This window comes from Zalophus californianus, chromosome 1, assembly GCF_009762305.2.
Source record: "Zalophus californianus isolate mZalCal1 chromosome 1, mZalCal1.pri.v2, whole genome shotgun sequence".
In the NCBI taxonomy this organism is placed as follows: Eukaryota; Metazoa; Chordata; class Mammalia; order Carnivora; family Otariidae; genus Zalophus; species Zalophus californianus.
In genome coordinates, this window is record NC_045595.1 from 57,772,524 (window position 1) to 57,796,958 (window position 24,435).

The 24,435-nt window shown below is 44.0% G+C and overlaps 1 protein-coding gene across 2 annotated transcripts in view; it reads left to right on the top strand.

The window, feature by feature from the left end:
• Positions 1 to 921: 921 nt before the first annotated feature.
• The window catches only part of RUVBL1 (RuvB like AAA ATPase 1), a 41,097-nt gene continuing 17,583 nt past the window's right edge, over positions 922 to 24,435 (top strand). Inside the window, exons 1-5 of one of the 2 annotated variants that reach the window (XM_027587246.2) lie at positions 923 to 1,183; positions 4,756 to 4,842; positions 12,156 to 12,288; positions 20,708 to 20,859; positions 23,886 to 23,975. In XM_027587246.2, the coding sequence (XP_027443047.1) occupies positions 1,043 to 1,183; positions 4,756 to 4,842; positions 12,156 to 12,288; positions 20,708 to 20,859; positions 23,886 to 23,975 (603 nt within the window). In that variant the 5' untranslated portion in view covers positions 923 to 1,042. Of the gene's footprint in view, positions 1,184 to 4,755; positions 4,843 to 12,155; positions 12,289 to 20,707; positions 20,860 to 23,885; positions 23,976 to 24,435 lie in introns of both variants that reach the window. The other variant, XM_027587247.1, reaches the window with a different exon arrangement.

Below are 24,435 nucleotides of genomic sequence, written 5' to 3' on the forward strand. Positions count from 1 at the left end.
CTCCCTTGTCAACTAAGGACCTTGCTGGAGATTTTGTCATCCCTAGTGCATTGCAGAGTCTGGCTCATAGCAGGTACTAACAAATGCTTATTGAATGAATGGATGGATGGGGGAAGTACATTGAGTTACGAGGAGTGTGAATATCATTCAGGAGTGTCATAAAGGAGTGTCACATCTGACAAGACATATTTGCTGGCTGTATCATCTGAGGCTGTGGGTTGGGATGAGGATTATACAGGCTGTGGAGCCTCAAGTCCTCAGTCAAGCTCTCCATTTCTGCTGATTATTCGCTGCAGTAATGTGATTATTTTGGGGCAAGTTATTGTGATTAGTCTGCATCTTCATCTGTGTTAGGACTTGGACTACCTTACAGGGAGGCAGAGTTTTGGAAACATGTTATTCACTGTCAACTTTATTTAAATAAAGGGAGAGGGTGGAGGCCAGGAGAAGCGGAGGAAAACAGTTCCAGGGAGGATCCTGAGCGGAGCCAGGGTGGGAGTGGTTGGTTGAGCTTGGCCTTCCCAGGGAGGCAAAGCAAAGGCTTGGGAGTCAGAAAACTGCTTAGTAAGCAGAAGTCAAAGTTTAAGCTCTAAACTTGTTTTCTTCATCTCCAAATCGGACGTAACGACGAGCTCCGCAGAAGGGTATGACGTTCAAATGCGATGATAGGATGGCACAATTAGGAACCGGACTCCAGGACCCCACATTAGTGCCTTAGATCAAACCCCGTAGGAGAACCCTTTCCATTCTCACCCTAGGACCAGGGCAGGAAGTGCCGGCGGCGGGGGAAGCCAACCCCGCGACACCGCCGGAAGTGGATGGGCCCATCCACTTCCGGCGGTGTCGCGGGGTTGGCTTCCCCCGATGGGCGCGGCCAAAAGCCAATGGAGAGCGGAGGCGTTCCCGCCTTCGCCAGTGGAACGCCGAGTAAGGCGGGCTTTGACAAACCGCCCTAGTAACAGCCGCATGGTAACCCAGGTGCTGGGCGTGTGGTACTCGCTCTCCGTTTTCCACGCTGGTTTTGGCTCCCGGCGTCTGCAAGATGAAGATTGAGGAGGTGAAGAGCACCACGAAGACGCAGCGCATCGCCTCCCACAGCCACGTGAAGGGGCTGGGGCTGGACGAGAGCGGCCTGGCCAAGCAGGCGGCCTCGGGGCTCGTGGGCCAGGAGAACGCGCGAGAGGTGTGGCGGGCGGGCCCGGGAGTTGAGAGGCCGCTGAAGTGGGGGGCTCAGGGCGGGGTGCGCGCTTGGGTGTCCCGCCGACGTTTCCGTAGGGCAGTGCGAACGGGCTCCGGTGGGGGTAGTGGGCGGCGAGGGAGGTCCGCCCTGGGACTGGGAGAGGGGCAGTTCTAGGAGAACAGGTGCTGACCCCACGCGGGCGGTTGACTGCTTGCTTCGCCTCACTGACAATAAATCACTATTAAGTCCCCTCCTCTGTGCCTTGCTCTCGTGACGCAGGGGTAAGCTGGGAAGAAGTTAGTTAAGGTCCCTGCTCTCATGGAGCTTACATTTTAGTGTGGTGAGAGACCATAAACGTTTAACCAGTAAATAAAATAATTATTACATTTTGGTGGAGGTCAGTTCCTGCAGGGCTTTGTCGGACATGGTAAAGAATTTGGATTTCTGGAATGCAGTGGGAGGCTATGGCGGTTTTAAAGTAGGGAAGTGATCAACCTTAGAAAACTCACTTTGGTTTCCAGGGCTTGGGGACTGAAGGAGGGAAATGGGAATTAGGGAGAGGAGCAGTCCTCTTCAGCCACACTCCAGCGTCCTTTTTGACCATTCCAATCAAATCCACTTAAGTGGCAGTGATGCCAAGTCATTTCGCCTACATTATAATCACGAAGTTATTCAAGCTCTTTGTATTATTTTTTTGCAGATAAAAAAATTGAGGGTGAAAGAGGTCACTTCACCTATCCATTTGCCACTCAGTTTAGTAATAATGGTGGTGCTGGGATTTGTACCCACATGTATCTCTGACCCTCAAATCAGTGCCCTATGATATTACAGCTACTTTTTAGCCTACTGTGCTCTTAGTTTAGATCCATGGCCTTTGGCCTTGCCGTGGTTTAGTAGCTACAGACACATGTACTTAGTACAAGGTTAAGACTATTGCCTCCTAGCCAGATTGTGCTAGAAGAAAGGGCCAAAGAAAAGCCTCCAGTTTCTATTTTGAGCATCATCTTTCAAAAAATGGAAATATTGACAGGGTCAGGGGGACTTTGAAATTTCTCTTTATCCAGCTTCTGCTTACTGAGGACCTGTTACTGAAAATAGCTAACACTGGCTGAGTGCTTGCTAATGTGCCAGGCAGCTTTATCTCCATTGTCTTGTTTTCACCTTCACCCTAATAATTGTCACCTACTTTACTCTGCCTCTTTTCAGATGTTAACAAAAAAGTTAAAAGACTTGTATAGTGAATACCGATGTGCCTAAATTCTACAATGAACATTTTACTCTGTTGGTTTATCCTACATCCATTCATTTATCCATCCATCAATCCACTTTTGCATTTCAAAGTAAGTTGCAGGCAGTAGTACACTTTACCCTTAAGCCTTTTAGTGTGTGTGCCACTATTATGAACTGTTTTCAGAGGAGGAGATTTGATTCACACAGGTTAGGTAGGTAGGTCCGAGGTCACTCAGGGTAGTGGTAGAGACAGGATTTAAACCCAAGCTTGTCTGATTGCAGAATCCATGCTCTTTTTGTTTTTTTTTAATATTTATTTATTTGAGAGAGAAATCACCAGCGGGGGGAGGGGCAGAGGGAGAGGGAGAAGCAGACACCGTCCTGAGCAGGGAGCCCGACTCAGGGCTCCCTCCCAGGACCTCAGGATCATGACCTGAGTCTAGGGTCATGATCTGACTGAGCCACCCATGCACCCTCCGGTATCCATGCTCTTAACTCTGATGCTTTATGCCTCCTTATGAATATGAGCTTCCTGACAATAGAGATGATTAAATAGGATTATATGCCCAAATCTTACTCATTATCAGGGCTCAGTATTTATTTATTTATTGAAATAATAGGCATACTGCTGCAGCTTCCAGCTCCTTGCATGACTCTGGTCACATCAGCAGTCTCCCTGGTGCTCAGTATCCTCTCTGAAAAATAAGAGAGTTAGACTAGATGATCTTTTAAAGGCCCTTCCAGTTCTTTTTAAATTTTAGAATTCACTGAACATAGCTCACTGGAGAGGATTTGGAGCTTAAACTAAGAGAGAGTAAATGGAAGAAGTCCTAGTGTGTCAGTAAGAGTACACATCCACGTTTTGGAAAGTTTCTTCCCGAAGAGTGTTGAGGATTATGATATCACAGGGCTCTAGGGGAAGATCATGGTGGTTGGCTCTATTTTCTTTTTAGAAATGCAGCGGCTGAAGAACAGCTTCTAGGCTTTCTTCGGGGTACAGTGCTTTTCCATCTGAGCCAGAAATGGAATATAGCCCATCCACATGCATTCTTTGAACCCACATTTTTGGAGTGGCTGTCTAAGTGTGGGACCAAGGTGCTTCTCCACAGTCCATAGGAAGTAGTGGTAGAGGAGATAAGATGTGTTCACAAGACCCTGTCACCACCTGGAAAGAAGAGCTATGGCATGCCCTAAGTAATTTATTAGGTTATTAAGTCAATGTAAGGAACCTTGTCATCCTGAGATATGTGTTCAGTAAGTGTGACTCTCAGCCTTCTTATAGTTAAATATTCTAAAATATATAAAAATCAGTAACCCATTTATGGAGTTTGCATATATATATACACATATTTATATACCTATATGTATACGTATATATATGCTGTAAATGGTCTAATAGTGTTGTGTTAGTATGAACTTAAGGTATAACAACAAATCATCAAGTAACTTACTCTTGAGGATTTGAAAGGCATTCACTTAATCTTAGGGCGCCCTAGGTTTAACCTCACATGCAGCATTTGCTTTGCAACATTCTGGGAGTTAACTGATGGCCAACTAGTAGTGTATGCCTTGATTCTTGGGTTGTTTTGGGAATCTGATGAAAGCTGTGACTCTCCTCCCTGGAACATCTATATGCAGTTTTGTTTTCAATTTCATTCCCAGTCTCAGGAGGTATGTGGGCCCCTGGAGTCTACCCTTGGCCCCTAGGCTAGATATCAGTGCTCCCGTTTGTACCCCTACCAGTCATTCTCTACACAGTGCCATCAAGGTCTTTTAAAAAGAAATCATCATGGGATGCATAGCCTAAGACCTTTTCAGTGGCTTACCATTACATGTAGGTTGAAATCCAAACTTTACTATGGACTAAAATCCTGCTGTGAGTCCTGGCCTCTGCCTGCCTCTTGAACCTCATCTTCCCATTCTCCTTTTATTTGTGCTTTGGTCATGCAGCCTTTCTGTCCCTTGGACATGCCAAGCCCGTTCCTGCATTTTGCATTTGCTGTTTCCTTTGTCTGCAACACTGTCTTCCCTTTGCCTGGAGCTTCACATATCAAATACAGTGTCCTCAGAGAGGGCGCCCCAGATCATCCCCCCTTTTTTTACAGTGGTGATCATCTACAGTGTTTTTGTGTGTGTCCCTTCCACTAGACCACAAGCTCCAAGACCATAAGGCTTTCTTTTCTGTCACCCTCCCCTGCTCCCAGTACCTAGAACGGTGCCTGCAATGTAGTGGCACTCATTGTTGGCTGAATTGAGTATGAATTGTTTGGACCAGAAACTGGACTTTTTCCCCATGTGAAACATTTCAATACTGATTTATTATTTCTTTCCATTGTGGTGTCTAGGCATGTGGTGTGATAGTAGAATTAATCAAAAGCAAGAAAATGGCTGGAAGAGCTGTCTTGTTGGCAGGACCTCCTGGAACTGGCAAGGTACTCATTTTCTTTCATTTTTTTAAATCTACCCAAGAGAATGATCTTAATGTTTAAGCCAAATTGAATTCGTGTCTTAACTAGTCTTTGTTTAGCTAAATTGGTTATATGTATGTTTGAAAAACTAATGTGCAATAATACAATTGAGTATCTAAAACCCATGCTCCTAAAATTCAAATTATCCTGGCTGACCTCCAAAGAAGAGAGGATGAAGTCCTTGGAGGGGTCTCCATTGTGTCTAGAATTTGTCCTTTATCTCTTTCCATTCTCCTTTGCCTTGGAAATACATTTCTGTTGGCCTAGGGCATCATTAAATCTTGGGGATGACATCTTACTTAAGGGGGAAAAATCAGTCAGTGACCATTTTTTTGAAGACTAACTTTACCTAGCACTATTCTGGCTGAGAGATGGGGAAAAAGAAAGAAGAAAGGAATTAGATGATTTTTATCTTTAAGGGGCTTTCAGTGTCCAGGGCAGAGAGAGGAAACCATGACAGCACAAAATACTTAAGTTGGCCACTAAGCTGTGAGATACTGACTCGTCTTAAATGCAGCCAGGATTTGAGCCGGAGGAGGTACCGAGGCCTGGTAAAGCTGGAAGGGTTGAGACTTGACATTTGCCCTGCAGAGTTGGGAGAGAGTTTGGCTTTGCAGGGGAGAAAAGGGCCTTCTAGGCAACTTGTTGGGATCTGTCAGGGGACTGGCCAGATACACGAAATGGACCAGAGCTCCCAATTTGAGTCATGCATGTCCCTCAATAGGGCCACTTGGTATGGGAATGTAGGAGCTTGGGATTGTGTTTGTAAAGAAATAAGCTTTAAATTCCAGCTCTGGTGTTGACTTGCCGTGGGGACCCAAGGGAAGTATGTTCACCCTTTCTGAAGTAGCACGTGCCTCATTTCAGACGGTTGTTATACCGGTCAGTTGTAAGATAATGACTTGAATTATCATTTTGAAATCATGTAATTGAATTGATGGTATATCTTATACTAGTGTCTTACAGTAGAGGAAGAAGTGCTGTATTCATGAAGAACCTTTAAAGTGCCATGTAAATGTGAGCTTTAATTATCTCTCTGCAGGCAACACAAGATTGTCCAGTGTATTTACCATTTATTTGCTTACTCTTCCTTCTTATATTTTAGCCCTTCCCTCTCCCTCCATTTTTCTTCTTCCTAAAGTACATCATTTAGAAGTTGCTTCTAGAAGTTTGTTGGTAGCCAGCTCAGGTTTGTATTTATTATGTTGCCCTTGTTTTGAAAGGTGTTATGTTGCTTATATAATTCTGTTGATAGCTGTTTTCTTTTGGTACTATTTCTCTTGAAGTTTGCTACCTTTTTGCTTTTGAAAAGTCTAGTTTTGAGGATTTTGTCTTGATGTTTTCGGTTTTGGTCTTTCACTATGATATGTATCTCTTGATACCTCTTCACTGTGATATGTATCACTACAATTTTACCTCTTCAGACGTTGCATTTCCTTATTCTCTTTGTGCTCTTCTGGAACTCCAGTCAGATGATGTTTGATTGCAGGGATTTTCAGCCTGGCCCCCCAAGAGACATTGGCCAGGTCTAGAGACATTCTTGATTGTCAGAATTTGGTTGAGCAGGGACTGCAGCTGGCATCTCGTGGGTGGAGGCCACAAGTACTGCTAAACATCCTACAGCGCACAGGACTGTCCTCATAAGAAGGAATTATCCAGCACAAAATACAGTAGTTGCCAACATTGTGAAACCGTGGGCCAGAGCTTCTTATTTTGTCTTCTTTGTCGTTTAACCTCTTTTTTGTATTTTCTCTCTATTTGGCTCTGCTGCATTTGGAGTAATTTCTTTAGACCTCTGTTCCAGTCTAATTGTTTGGTAGGCTATAACTAAGCTGCTGTTTAATTCAACCCACTGAATTTTTTTTTTCATTTTGAAAAATTTGAAACCTAAAAAGAGTTGGAAGAATGGTATATACCCCACATGTAAATAAGTAATTGTAAATATTATGTGACATTTGCATTTTCTCTATTTCTGAACCATTTGGAGGTCAGTGCAAGGACATTCTCCTATGACACCAAAGTACCAGTGTCTGCCCAAAAAATGCTAACATTATTAGCTGATGTCTTGTGTATATTAAAATTTCTCCAAGTCGTTCCAGTTTGGGGTTGTTTCATTTTTTTATATTTTTAAATTCAGAATACAATCAAAGATCACACACTGCATTCATTGTTGTGTCTTTAGTCTCTTTTTATCTAAACAGTAACGCTCCCCAGCCCTTTTTGGTTTTGTTTTCTTCTTTGACATTGACATTTTTGAAGAGTCCAGGACGGTTGTTTTGTAAGAAGGTCCTGCAGCTGGCCTACAATTGTCTGATTGTCTGATTGTTTGATTGTCTTATTGTTTCATCAGTAGGAAATGTTAAACACTTGGTGGAACCCTGCCCTGGTGGTGATGTATCCCATTGCATCCCAGCAGGAGGCTGACAGGACGGGTGGGCCAAAGGCCAAGTTCTGCTGTGAAGGTCCTGGTTCCCTTAATTAATTAGTAATCGGAAGTGACGCACTGAGATGTTGCAAATATCCTTTCACCGTAAGGGTGTAGAATTCCCTGATGGTTATTGCTATATCAGTTACCACATTGGTGGTTGCAAAACAGTGATTTTCTAAATCTGTCATTCCACATGAATTAGCTTGCTTATGGTTTTGTTTTTGGTAAAGAAGGAACATCCCCCTCTTAAGTTCAGGTTTTTTTTTCCCTTCAAAATATGGCTTTTTTTTTTAAATCTGGCTATTTTTATAGCCTCTTGTTCTTTGTTCATGACTCAGTGTCTTCATTATTTCTGTATTCTCTGTCTGCTTGTGAACTCACGTTTGGCTGATCAACTCTGCAAGGCTTCTTCTCAGAGTGCTTGTGAGGGGCCCTCCTACCCTACCCAGGGCACTTGCAATGAATTTTGTGGCGTAGGTTTTCCGGTCATCAATGTAAAGACTAATCCTAAAGTTGTTTGAGAGCATTCTGTGGGGACTTTTCTCCTCACCCAGAGCCATGGAAGGATGGATGAGTTTATACCTTGTATGTCAGGGTATTTTTTGTTATGGCTCACCTTTTCTACTCATTCATAGTCCTTCGGGGCTCCTTTTTATTCAGAGGTTTCTCTCTCTCTCTCTTTTTTTTTAAATATTTTATTTATTTATTAGAGAGAGACACAGCGAGAGAGGGAACACAAGCAGGGGGAGTGGGAGAGTGAGAAGCAGGCTTCCCGCTGAGCAGGGAGCCCGGGGCTCGATCCCAGGACCGTGGGATCATGACCTGAGCTTACAGCAGATGCTTAATGACTGAGCCACCCAGGTGCCCCCAGGGGTTTCTCTCTTAACTATATCTTGCTGAGATTTCTGCCATCTGTCAAAACCTTCCAAACTTTCTTTCTTTTTTTTTTTTTTAAAGATTTTATTTATTTATTTGAGAGAGAGAGAGAGGGAAACAGCATGAGAGGGGATAGGGTCAGAGGGAGAAGCAGGCTCCCCGCCGAGCCGGGAGCCCAATGCGGGACTCGATCCCGGGACTCCGGGATCATGACCTGAGCCGAAGGCAGTCGCTCAACCAACTGAACCACCCAGGCGCCCAAAACCTTCCAAACTTTCAAGGCGACAAAGTTTACTACTCTGGATTTTTTATTATTTCTTTATTTCTGGGTGTTTTGTAACAGGAAGGATTTTCTGTGGCTCTTTCTAGTGTGTCATATTCCTGGCAGCATAAATTTTTCATTCCATTTATTTATTTATTTTGAGAGAGAGAAAGAGCGAGAGTGCATGCACTAGCGCAAGCGGTGGGGAGGAGCAGAGGGAGAGGGACAAGCAGACTCGGGGCTCCATGTCATGACCCTGAGATCATGACCTGAGCCAAAAATCGAGTCAGGCTTAACTGACTGAGTCATCAGGCACCCCCTTCGTTCCTTTTGTAGTATTGTAGCATTTTTCTCCTAAGATATATGAGAAGTTCCCAGCACTACAGTCTCTTTCCTTTTTTTTTTTTTTTTTAAAGATTTTATTTATTTGAGAGAGAATGAGAGATAGAGAGCACGAGAGGGAAGAGGGTCAGAGGGAGAAGCAGACTCCCTGCTGAGCAGAGAGCCTGATGTGGGACTCGATCCCGGGACTCCAGGATCATGACCTGAGCCGAAGGCAGTCGCTCAACCAACTGAGCCACCCAGGCGCCCCACTACAGTCTCTTTCCATGTGTATGAAGGCGTGTGGTAACTCTCCTGCTCAACAGTGCGCTGATGGGACCCATGGTTTAGGCAACTTAACTAAGTGGCAGGCAGAAATATGGTGCTTATTTTAGAGATGCAGATACATGGTTCATATGGACAATCCACTCTTGAGGACCTCATGCTATTAATAATGGGGCTTTATATTTAGGTTCTAGGGAAAGGAGATGTTTATTTATTTATTTATTTATTTATTATTAAAGATTTTATTTATTTATTTGAGAGAGAGAGAATGAGAGATAGCACGAGAGGGAAGAGGGTCAGAGGGAGAAGCAGAGGGAGCCCGATGTGGGACTAGATCCCCGGACTCCAGGATCATGACCTGAGCCGAAGGCAGTCGCTTAAACAACTGAGCCACCCAGGCGCCCCAAAGGAGATGTTTAGATGAGATTGAAATAGGTTTCTTCAGTCTTCTTTTGGCAACAGCCTCTTTTTTGTGTGTGCCACTTGCCACTTATATAGGGGTTGCTCACAAAGAAATAATGTCTTAGGGAGTGGGGTTTGCATCTTGGCTTTGTTGATTGGTAACTGGTCTTGGATGAGTTAATAGCTTGTGTGTTTCAGTTTCTAAATCTATCAAATACAATATCAAATATCAAATACGGTATCAAATACTAGATCATCAAGTTCATAGGCTAGTTGGGAGGATTCAGTGAGACCTCATACAAGTGATCTAGCACCATCTAGCACAGATGTGGGTGTAATAGCTATATGGTATACCTGCCTTCTGGGAAATGGAAGAAACTAGACACACCTGAAGGATTTCTTAACCAAGTATTTATCATACTTTAGTGGAAGAATATTGGTCATCTCTTCTGTATTAGGTTGAGGTGAGGGGGATACCATTGAACCAGATATATAGTCTCTGTCTTTGAAGTTCACAGCTGAAGGTGTGGAGTCAGGGCCTGTGGAGATACCTGGGTGAGAAAGGACTGGCTGAGAAGGTGGTGGGTTTGGATAGAAGGTAGATATGGTACTAGAGTCTGCTCCTCACACTGTACCCTGTCATGCTGCAGAGATTTTCCCTTCACTTGTAGAGTACCAGAGAATAACAGTTTTAGAGGTATCAGCCCCGAGGTCACAAACTCAGATGCCTACTCAGACAGGCCATGGGGATGAGGGACGTGCCTGGGTACAAGCATGAGGGCTCAGGGTGGCCAGAGTGGCATGTCCTCACCAAAGGTAGCAGCTGTTTTAGAGGTCCACCCCAGGTGTCACCACATGGTAATGCGGGCCCATTGTGGCCAGACCTTCTAGTTCCTCAAAAGAAGCTAAATACCTGGATTTTTATGTGGAATTTCCCAACATTAAAAAATAGGCAACAAATTGAGTTTAAAAACACATGAGACTCATGGGGAAGGGAGGGAAAAATGAAACAAAACGAAACTGGAGGGGGAGCAAACCATAAGAGACTCTTAATCTCAGGAAACAGAGGATTGCTGGAGTGGAGGTAGGTGGGAGGGATGGGGTGGCTGGGTGGTGGACATTGGGGAGCGTATGTACTATGGTGAGCGCCGTGAATTGTGTTAAGACTGATGAATCACAGACCTGTATCCCTGAAACAAATAATACATTATGTTAATAAAAAAACAAAACAAAACAGGCTGTGGGCAACTAGTTTGTGACTTGTGATTTAAGCTAGGACTTTGATTTGATAGGTGGGGAAATGGAGCACCAGAGATTTGCCGTGTGCCCAGAGTCACCGTGAAAATTAGTTGCAGAACCAGGACTACAGTCCAGTTTTTGCCCTGCCTGCCAGGGCTTTTTTTTTTTTTTTTTTTTATTTGAGAGAGGGAGAGAGAGTGAGCGCGCACACACGCATGAGCAGGGGGAGGGGCAGAGGAAGAGAGAAGCTTGAGGCTCCCCGCTGAGCCGGGAGCCCGACTCTGGTGGGCTCAATCCCAGGACCCCGGGACAATGACCTGAGCTGAAGGCAGCCGCCGCTCAACCGACTAAGCCACCCAGGCGTCCCCTGGTGGTGCTTTTTGTGCTACACTACATGCCGATTCTCTAACATGTTCTACCATCTTAAAACATCACCAAAATGGTATTGAAAAGGTTCCTTCTAAAAGGAACCTTTACTGGGCCAGTTTTAAAATACTGTTTCAGAGATGTACTTTGTTGTTCAGCGCAGGCTTGCTTTCTTGCTTAGTCTCTACACCTTGGAAACTGACCTTCCTCAGGCTCTTGTTTCAAAGTTGAGCAAAGATGAAAACAGGCATTCAGACACCATGGCGTTTCCCTGTCCCATACCAACTCTAACGGCATTGGATTTTCATACTTATGATATGTGACCATGCAGCTGTTAAATCTGCTTGTGTTTAGCATCTACCAGCTGTAGCTATCTTATTAAAAATCAGTTTGTAGTTTATGAGGGCATGTTCAAGTGTAACTTAGGACCAGCTCATAGCTTCAGAACCTAGCTCATGCATCATTCTTCACCGTGTGCGGGCCACTTACTACAAAGCGAATGTCATGTGATTCATTCTTTGATTAGTAGTTTTCTAATGGGCTGGAGGTTGGTTTCCTCCTGTGCCTGTAAAAACCACCCCAGAGTAGTGTTCCGAGCCATTAGGTCAGGGCCCTGTTGTGATACTGAGGGAAGTGTTTTAGGAGACTACTGATTCTGATGGGAACATGATCTCTGGAACCCGTTGCCAGACTTAAAGTTCTCACTCTGCCATTTTCTAGATTATGGTTCCCAGGATGTGTTATTTAATCTCTACCGTGCCTCTGTTTCATCATTTGTAAAGTGGGGAGAGTTTAGTGTCTACCTCATAGGGTGAGTGGAGGGTCACGTGAAGCCCTTAGAGTCGGGCCCGCGCTGGTAAGTGTCAGTGAGTGATAACTGTTGTAATTACAGGGATGATTAAAGATGCCATTTGGATTATAAATCGCCTGTCCACAAAAGTCATTCAGCATTTATTGTGTGAAACATGCCAAATCGTGTTACAACTAAAAGGACTAGATTTTCAGTTATTCCTGGTTCATATTTTTTTAATAGCATATGTTTCTGAATTATTGTATTTTCAAGAATGTAAAACAAGTGCTTTTCCACTTTTTCTGTAGACAGCTCTAGCTCTGGCTATTGCTCAGGAGCTGGGTAGTAAGGTCCCTTTCTGCCCAATGGTGGGGAGTGAAGTTTACTCCACGGAGATCAAGAAGACGGAGGTGCTGATGGAGAACTTCCGCAGGGCCATTGGTGAGTATCACGTCTGTGGCAAGAATTCTTCTCACTTGCCCAGTGCCCTGAAGCCGCTTTGTTGTGCAAATGCCTTTATGACTTCTATTTGTTGTACTACCATTTTTCTTTTGGCACCATCTTTGCAAGCCAAACAAGAACACAACTTTACTAATTGAAGCACTTTAGCAATTGACAAATGTGGGCCCTGGCTATATGGGGCTGGGGTTTCTCACCTCACAAAATAAATATGGCTGTGAAGTGATTTTTTTAAAAAAGTCAGATTTTCCTGGCAGCCTTGTTATGCTTTTAGAGATGACTGTCCACTGAAAAGGCTTGGACTTAAGCCAAAAGCTTTGTGTGTCGTGATGCTGGAATGTCCCTGGTCCTGGATACTGAGCCAGAATTGTGGCCTATCAGAGAGTGGGGAAATCATGTGGGGATGGGCAGAGATTTGAGGCTTATGGTGCCACCCTCATGGGGCTGGGAGCTACCATATGAAGTGCTTGTTATATGCCAGCCCCCTCCCAACATTGATTATAGCCTTTTGTTCCCCTAAGAGAAAGTTCTCTGACTTCATTTTGCATCTCATGAAACAGAATCTCAGGAAGCTAAATGACTTGCCTACAGTAACCCAGCTAGTAAGTAGCAGGGTTACAGTCTGAGCCTGTATCTGTTTGATTCTAGAGCTCATACTCTGAAGATCTGCTGTGAAAAGAAAATGGCCTTTCCCAAGTATTTACCTCTTGTCAGCCGGGCTGTCTGGGCCAGTGTCCTTGCTCCATTTTTGTTTCCCTTCCTCTGGGAAAATCCCAGCTTCCCTCACATCTACATGTAGAAACAGCTCATTCCTTTTAAGATATTAAAAACTACTTGATGTGTTTCTGCACATGTGGGCGTCTATCTCTAGGATACAGTTGCTGAGTTATAAACACTTGTCAGAGTGCCTGTACAGTTTTCCAGGCCCTTTGGTTGTCAAAACAAGGTAAACATTCTTTTTTTTAAAAAAGATTTTATTTATTTATTTGAGAGATAGAGAGCGTGAGAGAGAGAAAGAGCACGAGTGGGGGCGGGGTGGGTAGAGGGAGAAGCAGACTCCCCGCTGAGCAGGGAGCCTGACTCACCGCTCAGTCCCAGGACCCTGGGATCATGACCTGAGCTGAAGGCAGATGCTTCACTGACTGAACCACCCAGGTGCCCCCAAGGTAAACATTCTTAAAAAGGAAATTTGCTAGAAAACTTCAAGGAAATGAGGAAAGTTTAAGAAAGAGTGGATTTGTCTAGCCCAGAATCCTTGCCTTGAGACTGCTGAAGTCTAGGTCAAGATTACAGTCATGTAGGGCCTCACGCCACAATTAGGGCTTTGCATTTTTCGCTGAGTGAAAGGAGAAGCAATTGGAGAGTAGTTTCGGATGTCCAAGAATCCCCCTCTGGCTGGGGGACGGAGAGTGGAGGGTGAGGAGAGTGAGGGGGCAGCGGGGAGACCGTGAGGAGTCTGAGCAGATGGTGGTGGCTTGGGCCAGGGTGGTGATGGCAGAGGTGATAAGAAGTGGTTGGATTCTGGATGTAGTGGGATGGTAGAGCTGACAGAATTGCCTGAAGGATTAGATGTGGGGCTGCAAGAAAGAGAGGTGGCCATCTTGGGGGATGGGAAAGAATGGAGAGGAGCAGTTTGGGTGTTTATTAAATGTCTGCTGTGGATAGAGTATCTACTGCAGCCCCAGTTCCTGCCACAGAGTGAATGCTTAGTAAAGTTTTTCTGAATGAAAAAAGAGGATGGACTGTAAAGCAGGTAGAAAACAGAAGGCTTTGCCTAAAGATAGCCCTCAGTCTGTGTCTGACTATAGATATACTTTGTTTGGTTTACACAGGGTTTTTTAAAATGAATTTTGTGTTAGTTGCCAGTGTTTAGAAATTGGGGAATGTCCTATAAAATCCTTCTTTCTGGCTTCTGGAGAGAAGCTTTCATTCCCACACAGCAACAGCCAGGTTGGGGCCGAGCAGCGCTCCTTTGCAGAGTGGGCTTGCGAGGCACTGCAAGCCCCCCGGGGGCCTGCTCTGCTTCTTGACCTCCGTTGGGTACTTGCCTGCACCGGGTCCCTGCGAGCACCCAAGTGTGGGACTCTTGTTCTAAGCCAGAGGGATTCTGAGCCGTGTCTGTAGGCTAAGCTTTGTGTTATGTAGATACAAGGTTTTTTTTAAACTGTGAAATAGTCCTTACTAGAAATCTTTGTTAGTGGAAACACTGCATTGTTTTGGTGGCTGTTTTAAATTGAAATATCATATACATTTAGAAAGGTAGGTATAGCATGCCTGTAGTTTAACGATTAATTATGAGGTAAACATGCAGTCACCGCTCAGCTCGAGGTACAGAGCAGGGCCAGCACGCAGATGTCGCCATGCCCTGGCTGGCCACAGCCCCTCACCTGTCCCACACCGACCCGCAGGGTGCGGGCACTGTGTGGCCGCGGCATCTGTGCTCGGCAGAGCCGGTGCAGCGGGGTGGCTGAATTTTGCCTATTTGCAGTGCAAACTTTCCTGCTGTTCTACATCCTCACCAACTCTTGATATGGTCAGCTTTTTTTTTTTAGATTTTTTTTTAAGATTTTATTTATTTATTTGAGAGAGAGAGAATGAGAGATAGCATGAGAGGGAAGAGGGTCAGAGGTAGAAGCAGACTCCCTGCTGAGCAGGGAGCCTGATGTGGGACTCGATCCCAGGACTCCAGGATCATGACCTGAGCCGAAGGCCGTCGCTTAACCAACTGAGCCACCCAGGCGCCCTTCTAAACGGAACCTACTTCAGGTGTTCCTTTTTTTTTTTTTTTTAAGCAGTGTTTATGTTTGTGAGGTTCAGCTGGTGTTCTCAACATGTCTTGCTGTCTTTGGACTTTTGCATTGTATCTGGAATAACAGTGGACATGGCTCAAAAGACACAGGGTTTAAAATCTTTCTGAGTCCTTTTTAAAAACTTAATGAACATGTGCCAAAGATTTTATTTAACTCACTAATTAATAAGATAAACTGTAAGATATTACAACTGGCTCAAATATATGAGTATATCTAAAATGTATTCTTACTTACAAAAAAATATTTTTCTGATTGATAAAATCTGACAAAACTGACTTTCACATAAGTGCATGTGTTTAGGTGGCATAAAAGTAACTTTAATGCTTTAAAATTGGAAAAAATAGAGGTAAATTTCCTAGGCATCTGCTTTGTGATTTGCCATTTTTGAGGGGAGGGGGCAGTGCAGTTCTTTTGATGGCACTGAGGTAAAGAGAATTTCTTGATCCTGCCACAAAATAAAAGGCAGGCCATTGACTGTCTTCAAAAAGGAACCCTGCCCATCTTCCTCTGCCTTTGAATTCCTGTGAAGTTGGCAGAGGGGTGGGGAGGAAGCTGTAAGCTGACCAGAAATTAAAAGCAAGGAGTCTGTGCTGTTTCCTTGACGTGATGAAGGTCCCTGTCAGGGATTTAGAAACCTGAGCCAGCAGATGAAACCTGTGTCATTTGTATTGCCGTTGCCAGAGATAGCGCCAGCTCGTTCCCTTCCCTGGCTAACAGCCGCTTTCATTGTCCGTCAACCACATCCCCTGCCTGCTTGTCAGCACACAGCGACTTCTAAACAAACACAGGGACTAGTGAGAGACGAGAATGCCTTTCTTCCCCACAAGGAATTTCATGTCATGGTCATTAACAGGAAATAGAGGGAGCATTCCATTGGAAGGAATTTATCTCTGTGGGATATAAAAGTTTTGATTTAAAAAAAATCAAAGTTCATTTTAAAAGTACAGAATTTTCCAAGTATGTCACAGTCTTCTGATACATTCATGTAGGTTTGGAAAATTTTAGTCTCGATATTGAGGAATTAAGAATTTGGAAAGGCAAAAATGAAACACAGCCTCTCTTTTGGGGCCATTCCAAAACTTCTATTTATAGGGCTACTGGATTGAATGAAAGTAGAGTAGAACTTCTCCTTAACTTTAATATCTGAGAGTCTTTGTTCTGGTTGGGTTTCTGGGGAAAGAAGGCAACTGACCCAATGATAAGATAATGACTACGTTTAAAAGTGGGAAGTGATCGAGAGTGTCTGACACCATTGGCAGTGTTTCTTTGTGCTATTGGGCTGTTTCCATATCAGAACAGAGGTGGCTTGATGGTGAGGACACCCAAACCCTATCTGGGCTACCTGTCATCGGAGGTAGTTTACGGCTCTACATTGTGAGTAGGATGGAGTTCTTCACTCCTTAAATGAGTGGTTCTCAGCTGTGGATGCACACGGGAATCACTGGGGGAGCTTTAAATGAATGATGGTGGCAGTCCCAACCCCTGAGGTTCAGAGGCAAATGGTCTGAGTCCAGCCAGGGTCTGAAGAATTGTAGAGGCCTATCTTGATACTAAAGGGTGAGAGAACCATGATGTACACTCCAGCTGAGGTTTAGAATATTGTTTCCTTTTTTTTTTTTTTTTAAGATTTTATTTTTTTGACAGAGAGAGAGAGAGAGACAGCGAGAGAGGGAACACAGGCAGGGGGAGTGGGAGAGGGAGAAACAGGCTTCCCGCTGAGCAGGGAGCCCAATGTGGGGCTCAATCCCAGGACCCTGGGATCATGACCTGAGCCGAAGGCAGACGCTTAACGATTAAGCCACCCAGGTGCCCCAGAATATTGTTTCCTGAATGTAAGCCATCAGTGTTCCTCCTTTGCCAGGTCTCACTAGTATTATTTACTTAAATTTTTCTTTTTAAAGTGACTTGGTCATTTTGTGTGCACATAACAAAAAAGTAGATGGAACATAAGCGTATAGCTCAGTGAATTATCATAAACTGAAAGCCCATGCAGTCAGCACCCACTCAAGAAAGAGAGTATTGCCAATCCCCAAAGTACCCTTTGTGTCCACCCCCAATCTCCATCCTTTCTTCCTTCTCCAAATTAATGACTGTCTTGCTTCTAACATTATAGTAGTTATGCCTGTTTCTGAACCTCACATATGCAATCAGGCAGTGTAGAAGTATATATTCTTCTGTGTTTGGCTTCTTTTCCACAAAGTTATGTTTGTGAGAGTCATCGGTATTTTTTCATGTAGCACGCCCATACCTAGTAGGTGTATACCTAGAAGCTGAATTACAGAATATAGGGTATTCATGTGTTCAACTTTAGGAGATTATACCATGCTGTTTCTAAAGTATTTGTACCAATTTACACCCCTATTTGCAGTGCAAACTTTCCCGCTGTTCTGCATCCTCACCAACTCTTGATATGGTCAGCTTTTTTTTTTTTTTAAGATTTTATTTATTTGAGAGAGAGAGAATGAGAGATAGCACGAGAGGGAAGAGGGTCAGAGGTAGAAGCAGACTCCCTGCTGAGCAGGGAGCCTGATGTGGGACTCGATCCTAGGACTCCAGGATCATGACCTGAGCCGAAGGCAGTCGCTTAACCAACTGAGCCACCCAGGCACCCGATATGGTCAGCTTTTAATTGTAGTGATCCTAGAGGTGGTAGAACAATATTTCATTGCTTTTTTTTTTTTTTCTAACTCTTAGTTTGGAAAGTTTCAAATGTACAAAAAGGAGTCAAGTGATGACCTTCCCCCATGGTCCCATCACCAGGCTTCAACTCATAGTTAATCTTGATTGATCTATAGCCCCCATCATTCCCCTCCCAGATCCTTTGAAGTTAATTGCAGACCTACTTTTTCATCCATAAATATTTCAGTATGTATCTCTGTAAAATAAGGACTTAAAAGAAAACCCCACTATACCACTGTCATGCCTAGAAAAAAACGAACAATATATTCCTTGATGTCATCAAATACCTAGTTAGTGTTCAAATTTCTAGTTGTCTCATGTTATAGTGTGTTTTTCCTTTCTTGAAAAGTTTTTGAATTATTATTTGAATCAGGATACAAATAAGGGTCTGCATGATAGCTTGGTTGATATGTGTCTTACATCTTTTTAACCTATGGGTTTCCCTTACATTTCTGTTTTTCCCTTTGGGCAAAACTTAAATTAGATGGAGACTAGGCTCACACCCAAGGGCTGGCAGAAAGGGACTGCTGAGGTCAGTGGGCACATGTTACCCGAAGGGGAAAGGACAGCGCCAAGTGTTGTGGGAAAGGCTGTCAGCCAGCTGGCACCCCGTGGTGTGGCGTGGCGTGGTGTGGCGGGAAGAAGCTGGTGTCAGAGCCAGAAGACTTGGATGCTAGTCTGGGGTCTACCATGAAGGACGAAAGGACCCTTGGCTCCCCTCTTGGAGCTGACCTCCCCTCTGTAAAATCTGTAAAAGGACATAAGGAGTGCTCACTCTGGCTGTTTCACAGGGCTAGGTTGGGATGTGCCGGCCCCTCCCCTCGTCCTCAGGATTCCAGTGCAGGATCAAATGAGGCAGTGACATGCATGCCTTCTGTAGACTGTGTGGGAAGGCCACTTATGTGGGTGAAGAGGCCGCCACAGTTAGAGGTTTATAGTGTGTTCTTCCTGGTGCGGCCTGCAGCTTTCCCTAAATGTAGGGACTCCTGGATGCATCTTCAACTAGTTTGACCCGAGGATGTGTCCTTCCTTTCCTCTGGGTTGATGGCAGGTACAGTGACTGAAAATGGTTTTCTTGTTGATGTAGAATCCTTGGAAAACAGATTTATTGGCTGTTAACTTACCTGTGATACATCTGTGGTTTTGGAGAAAAGGATTTGTGTCCCTTGACCCAGACTTTGGGAACTGGGGAGAGCTTGTGTTTGAGCGCATGTGTTTTCAGAGAAGCGGTGTTCAGTGGTACGCATTTGTTTTCCCGTTGTAAGAAAACCTTTACTTACTAGTAATTATCATTGCTTTGTTAGACAAACCCAATTTTCTTTTTGTTATTTTAACATGTTATTAAAGCATAATATATGTATATGTGTGGGTATGTATATGTGTGTATATATATATGTATATATATATATATACACTCACACATATATATACACAGAAGAAAAAACACAGTCATAGGTATTTAGCTCAATGAGTTTTCATAAAGTCAATACACTCATGTAACCAGCACCAAGATCAAGAGACACATGAGAACTCCAGAAGCTCCTAAAAAAAAAACAACCATTCCAGAAGCTCCTTGTGGTGCCCCCTCCAGTCACTATTCCCTGTTCCCCTGCACCAGTGAGCAGGGACATGCCTGTATTGACTTTGAAGGCAGAAAGGTGTGATCCAGGGTTGGGGTTTTAGGGTTTTAGGTTTGGGGGTGTTATGGTGGACCTGGGCTGTTGCATCATGTGGCAACCTCCTTAGAGATCTCGGTCATTACAGAGAATGTGCGGAAGTATCCGTAGACATATTTCTTGGGTACTGGATGGTCTGCCTGATGACAGCCCGCATACCCTCGAGTAACTTCCTCCATTCATCCACTTATGTGTGTGGCTGTTGACAGTCTAGCAGAGGGGGGAGTCAGGTTTCCCGAGTCCCAACAATCCCATGTATGATCCCCCAGGTGGGAGGCACGGGTTGCCATGGGAGTCATCTGGAGGGTAAGGAAGAAGGTGTGTGAGGCAAGCTTTCTAGGAGTAAGTATTTGAACTGGGGAGTTGGCGAAGCCAAAAAGGAGTGAAGTACTTTAGGCAGCAAAAACATTTCATAAAAAGGCACTGAGATCATGTTCTAAAAATTAATTTGCCAACAGTTCTTAGTTTGATAATAAACATTTATTGAACAGCTAATGTGGTTGATGTTTAGAACAAGGAGAGACATTTGCCTTCACTGATAATATTCTAATCTGAAAATTGTGCTTTATCATTGGGGAGTTGCTTTGGAAATTGTGGCCTTGGAAAACTTGTAAAACAACCCATTGCAAATACTGAATGACCACTGGGTCTTTCTTCTTTGGGTGTGCAGTGAGGGTCAGCCAGAGGCCCAGGATACCTGGCAGGTCAAGTATCACTCGCTGTTGGCATGGACCTCTAATTATATCTCGCTTAGACCTGATAGTGTCACAAGGGATGTGGGGAGTTACTCCATTGGTTTTAAAATTCTTTTCAAGAGTCAAAAATGCAGGAAATGAGGGCATATCTAGTGGAGCAGAATGGTTTGGGTTCAGAGACTGGGTTAGAGGCTAAAGCTAAATTTCATCCCCTTGGAGGTGTAGCAAATGTGAGAAGCAATTTTGAGAATGATAGCTTGTCTATTTAGTTCCAGATTCAAACCTAGAAAGTCCCTTTGAAAAGTTGAAATAAAATTGTTTTTCTGAATTCTGAATAGCTCCTCCAGGTTACATTTATGTTTGTAGTACTTTTCTACCCAGAGTGATACCCTTGAATGTGCATTAGTAAGGTTGACTTGTCAGTCTTGGTGACATGGAAGTTTTGTGGCTAAAAAGGCTACTAAGGAGTAAGAGAGAGAGATTATGAATATGTGAGAGAGAATTCTGCTTCTCACCAGGGCTCACCTGCCATCTCTTCCAGGGCTACGGATAAAGGAGACCAAGGAGGTTTATGAAGGCGAAGTCACAGAGCTGACTCCATGTGAGACAGAGAACCCCATGGGAGGGTACGGCAAAACCATTAGCCATGTGATCATAGGACTTAAAACGGCCAAAGGAACCAAACAGTTGAAAGTGAGTACTTCTGTGTGGACTCTCTTGTCTTGCCTCAGAATCTGTCAGCACTGTGTGGCCTTGGGCAAGTGATGTAACCTCTCTTTGTCCCACTTTTCTCCGTATACTGCAGGTGATAATATGTCACAGGGCCATTTGGGGATATTATGTGTATTAAGCAATACCTAGAATAGGGCGAGTACACAAGAAGACCCAATAAAGATAGCTCTAACTTTTCTCATTGACTCCTAGGAAACTGTACCTTAAAACGTGAGCTGTGTGGTTAGTCGTGCCTACCTTTTGCCATGCTGTATCCCGTATTATGACCATGTGTCAAAGGCTCTGGGCCTGTCTCTGAACCTACGGATTAATGTTTCAGATATCAGTGTTCATGCCCACAGAAAGAAGCAGCATTGAGTAATCTGGTAAGAGTTGTATAACAGATGACAGATGGACATCCCAAGGGGCCAAACACAGAATCCTTAATGTAGTTCCTTTTATGTGTCAGAGCCTAGAAAGCTATAGTGGCTTCAGTGGTTGACTCTGCTCAGGCTAGGGCTTTGTGGAGAAGTCATAGTGGTGGCAGTGTGGGAGGCCTTCCATCGCCCTCGTCAGACACTTGTCCTGCCAGCCTTGGCAATGTGGGTAGCAGGGGCGCCCAGGGGAAGAGTGTGGTTTGGAGTCTGGCGAAGTCCGAAAGGGAGACCGGGCTCTGCTGCTGAGAGCAGTGTGTGGCTTAAGAATATAAAAGTTGTAGTTTTGGGGGTAGCTCCTAGTTACCTAAGACATGGTAGCTGTTGATGTTATTATGAGAGCCTTCAGTTAGAGAAACGTGGCAATTGGGATTGTAGGCTTTGCCTTATTATTTATAATAAATAATATCATAATAATTATAATAGCACCATAGATCTTATTTACTGGATGTGCCAGGCCCAGGCTAAGTGCTTCAACAAATATTTCATCTTTTGTCATTTATAGCTTTCTACATGTATGTGTGCCATGTGTGTAATTTCCCTCATGTTACAGAAGAAGGAACTGAGACTTCATCAGGAGGTTAAGCAGTTATCCTAGGCTTGCACAGCTGGTTAAGTGGCAGAGCGGACTCTCTGAGTCCCAGCCGTTATGCTGTCCATCCTCCAACTTCCTGTGTGACCTCTGGGCCTCTGTTTGCCCATCTTTGAACTCTGGGAGATTAATCATATAATTTCTCCATCTTCACTCTCCTCCGTGATTTTATGGTTCTTTGATTCTGTAAGGTGGTTTCTTGGTCACTGCTTTATGGAGATCATAAAAATGTCACTTCTTCAGAGGGTCATTTTTCTTTTTCCTAACAGGGTTTCTATCTCAGGAGCTTGCCTCTGCAAATATCTCTTTTAAACCTCCCCCTCATCTCTCCCTTACTGTATTAATTAGATTTCTTGGTAGGATCTGCTGCTTTTCCAGTAATTACATCTTCAGTCAATTCATTTGGGAAATTAACCAATATTAAAATGCTTGAGGAAAAAAAAAAAAAAAAAAAGGGAATACTCCCCAGTGTAGGAGAGCTGAAATAAGGCACGCAGTTTAGATTTCAGCTCTCCACCAGGCTGCTTTGCACAGTTTCTTCAAGAAAATAACCTAAGGGAGAAAATGAAATTTTTTTCTTCCCAAATGAGTAGCTAATTTGAGCATATGTATAAGGTATTTGGACAAACGGAGTTCAGATACTTGTAGGTATTGAATTGTGAAGGAGGAGAATTATCGTACTTGCCATCATTATCATGTACCTCCCTCGTGCCAGGCCCTGCGTCAGGGGCTTACCAAGCATTGTTCTCACGCTTTAGGAAGCTGCCAGGCCCCACCCCGCCAGTGACACAGAGCCCCGGGTTTGTTCCTGTGGTTACGGTCTCTAACAGCTTTATTGAGATTTAATTTTAAATAAAATTCACCCATTTTAAGCGTACAACTCAAGGAATTTTAATCTATTCACAGAATGGTATAGGTAGCACCACCATCCAATTTTAGAACATTTTCATCACCCCCAAAGAAACCTCCTGCCCGTTGACAATAGCGCCTATTCCCACCCACACCCCCTGGCAACCACTAATGCACTTTCTATTTGTATATATTTGTCTTTCCTGAACATTTCATGTAAATGGAATCATACAGCATGTGTTCTTTTGTGTCTGGCTTCTTTCACTGAGTCCTGAGTTTTACTCTTTAATTTTGTTTGAGATAAAGCCCAAGTTTTTTCACATTATAAAATACAAAGTTTGAGAAAAACAGCTCTCCTTGAAGTTTAATGGGAACTTATGTTTAAATTCTGGCTCCTGACAAAAGATGCTGTCCTAGAATGTTGAACATTAAGGGTAGCCTGAATTTGGACAATGAGGAGAAAAGCAGTGGTCAAAAATAGGCTCCTCTCCTTTCCTGGAGGTATAAGCAGGCAGGCCCCAGGGAGCAGACACAGATTTGAATCAAAAAGGCTTGGTTTGTGTTTCCCTCTGGATATTTATACCTGGGTGCTATTGTATAGATGAAGAACCTGAGGTTCAGAGAGCCTTGTCCAAAATCATAGGACCACCAAGTGCCAGCCACAAAGAGCAAGCAGGTTCCAGTGGGTGCTTCACATGCAGGAAGTTCTACCCCCATCTGAGAATTGAAGCAGGGAGAGCAATCTCAAAAGGGTGTCTTAGGACCTGTGGTCCCACGGACAGCGTGGGCCTCACCTAAAAGTAATCAAAATTATATTTGCCAATCTGCAACCTCAGGAGTAGGAGGAAGGAGGATAATAGGTCTTTCCTTGTGTTCCGCTTGGGCACACTCATTCTCCTGCTGTCTCTAGGACACATATCCCCAGAGCCAGTTGTTTCATACATCCACACACACACATCCACAGACGCACACACATACCCCCGCCCCCGCACAGATGCACTTTCTCCATACAGTCATTAGCTACCTCGAGTCCCTTGTGGAAAGGTACCTTACAGCATATCGGAAATAGATACTATATGTATTACAGTTCCCTGAATCAAATGTTTTTGGGTTTGTTTGTTTGTTCTTTAAAGCTGGACCCCAGCATTTTTGAAAGTTTGCAGAAAGAGCGAGTAGAGGCTGGAGATGTGATCTACATTGAAGCCAACAGCGGGGCCGTGAAGGTAACACTATGCCTGGTTTGCAGGAGGAGGCCTAGGTGACAAGGGGGAGTGCTTTCTTCAGGAGTATGGGGTGCGGGGAGGGGCTGGCGTCTGGTGGGATGCTGAGGGAAGGTCAGCAGTTGCCCCTTTATGTTGAATAAAGTTTGCTTTCCCTTTATCTTCATTCTTTAACCTTCTCATGATTAAAACAGACAGTCTGTTAGAAAAATACTAAAGCCTGTTTAGAGGGGGAGTACCAGGTGAGAAAGCAGAACAACTGTAGTCATTTTCAAATTGAAGTGTGCAGTGCGTTTAATCTTCCTTTTATCTCTTTGGTATTTTCTTCCCAAGATATATGCATGTGGAAAGGAATGCTGCATTAGTTGGCATTCTTTTTATATCTGATTTTCAGTGTCCTGTACAGTGTTCCTCACTGTTTAATGGATGAGCATAATACTTCATATCATACGATAAATCACCC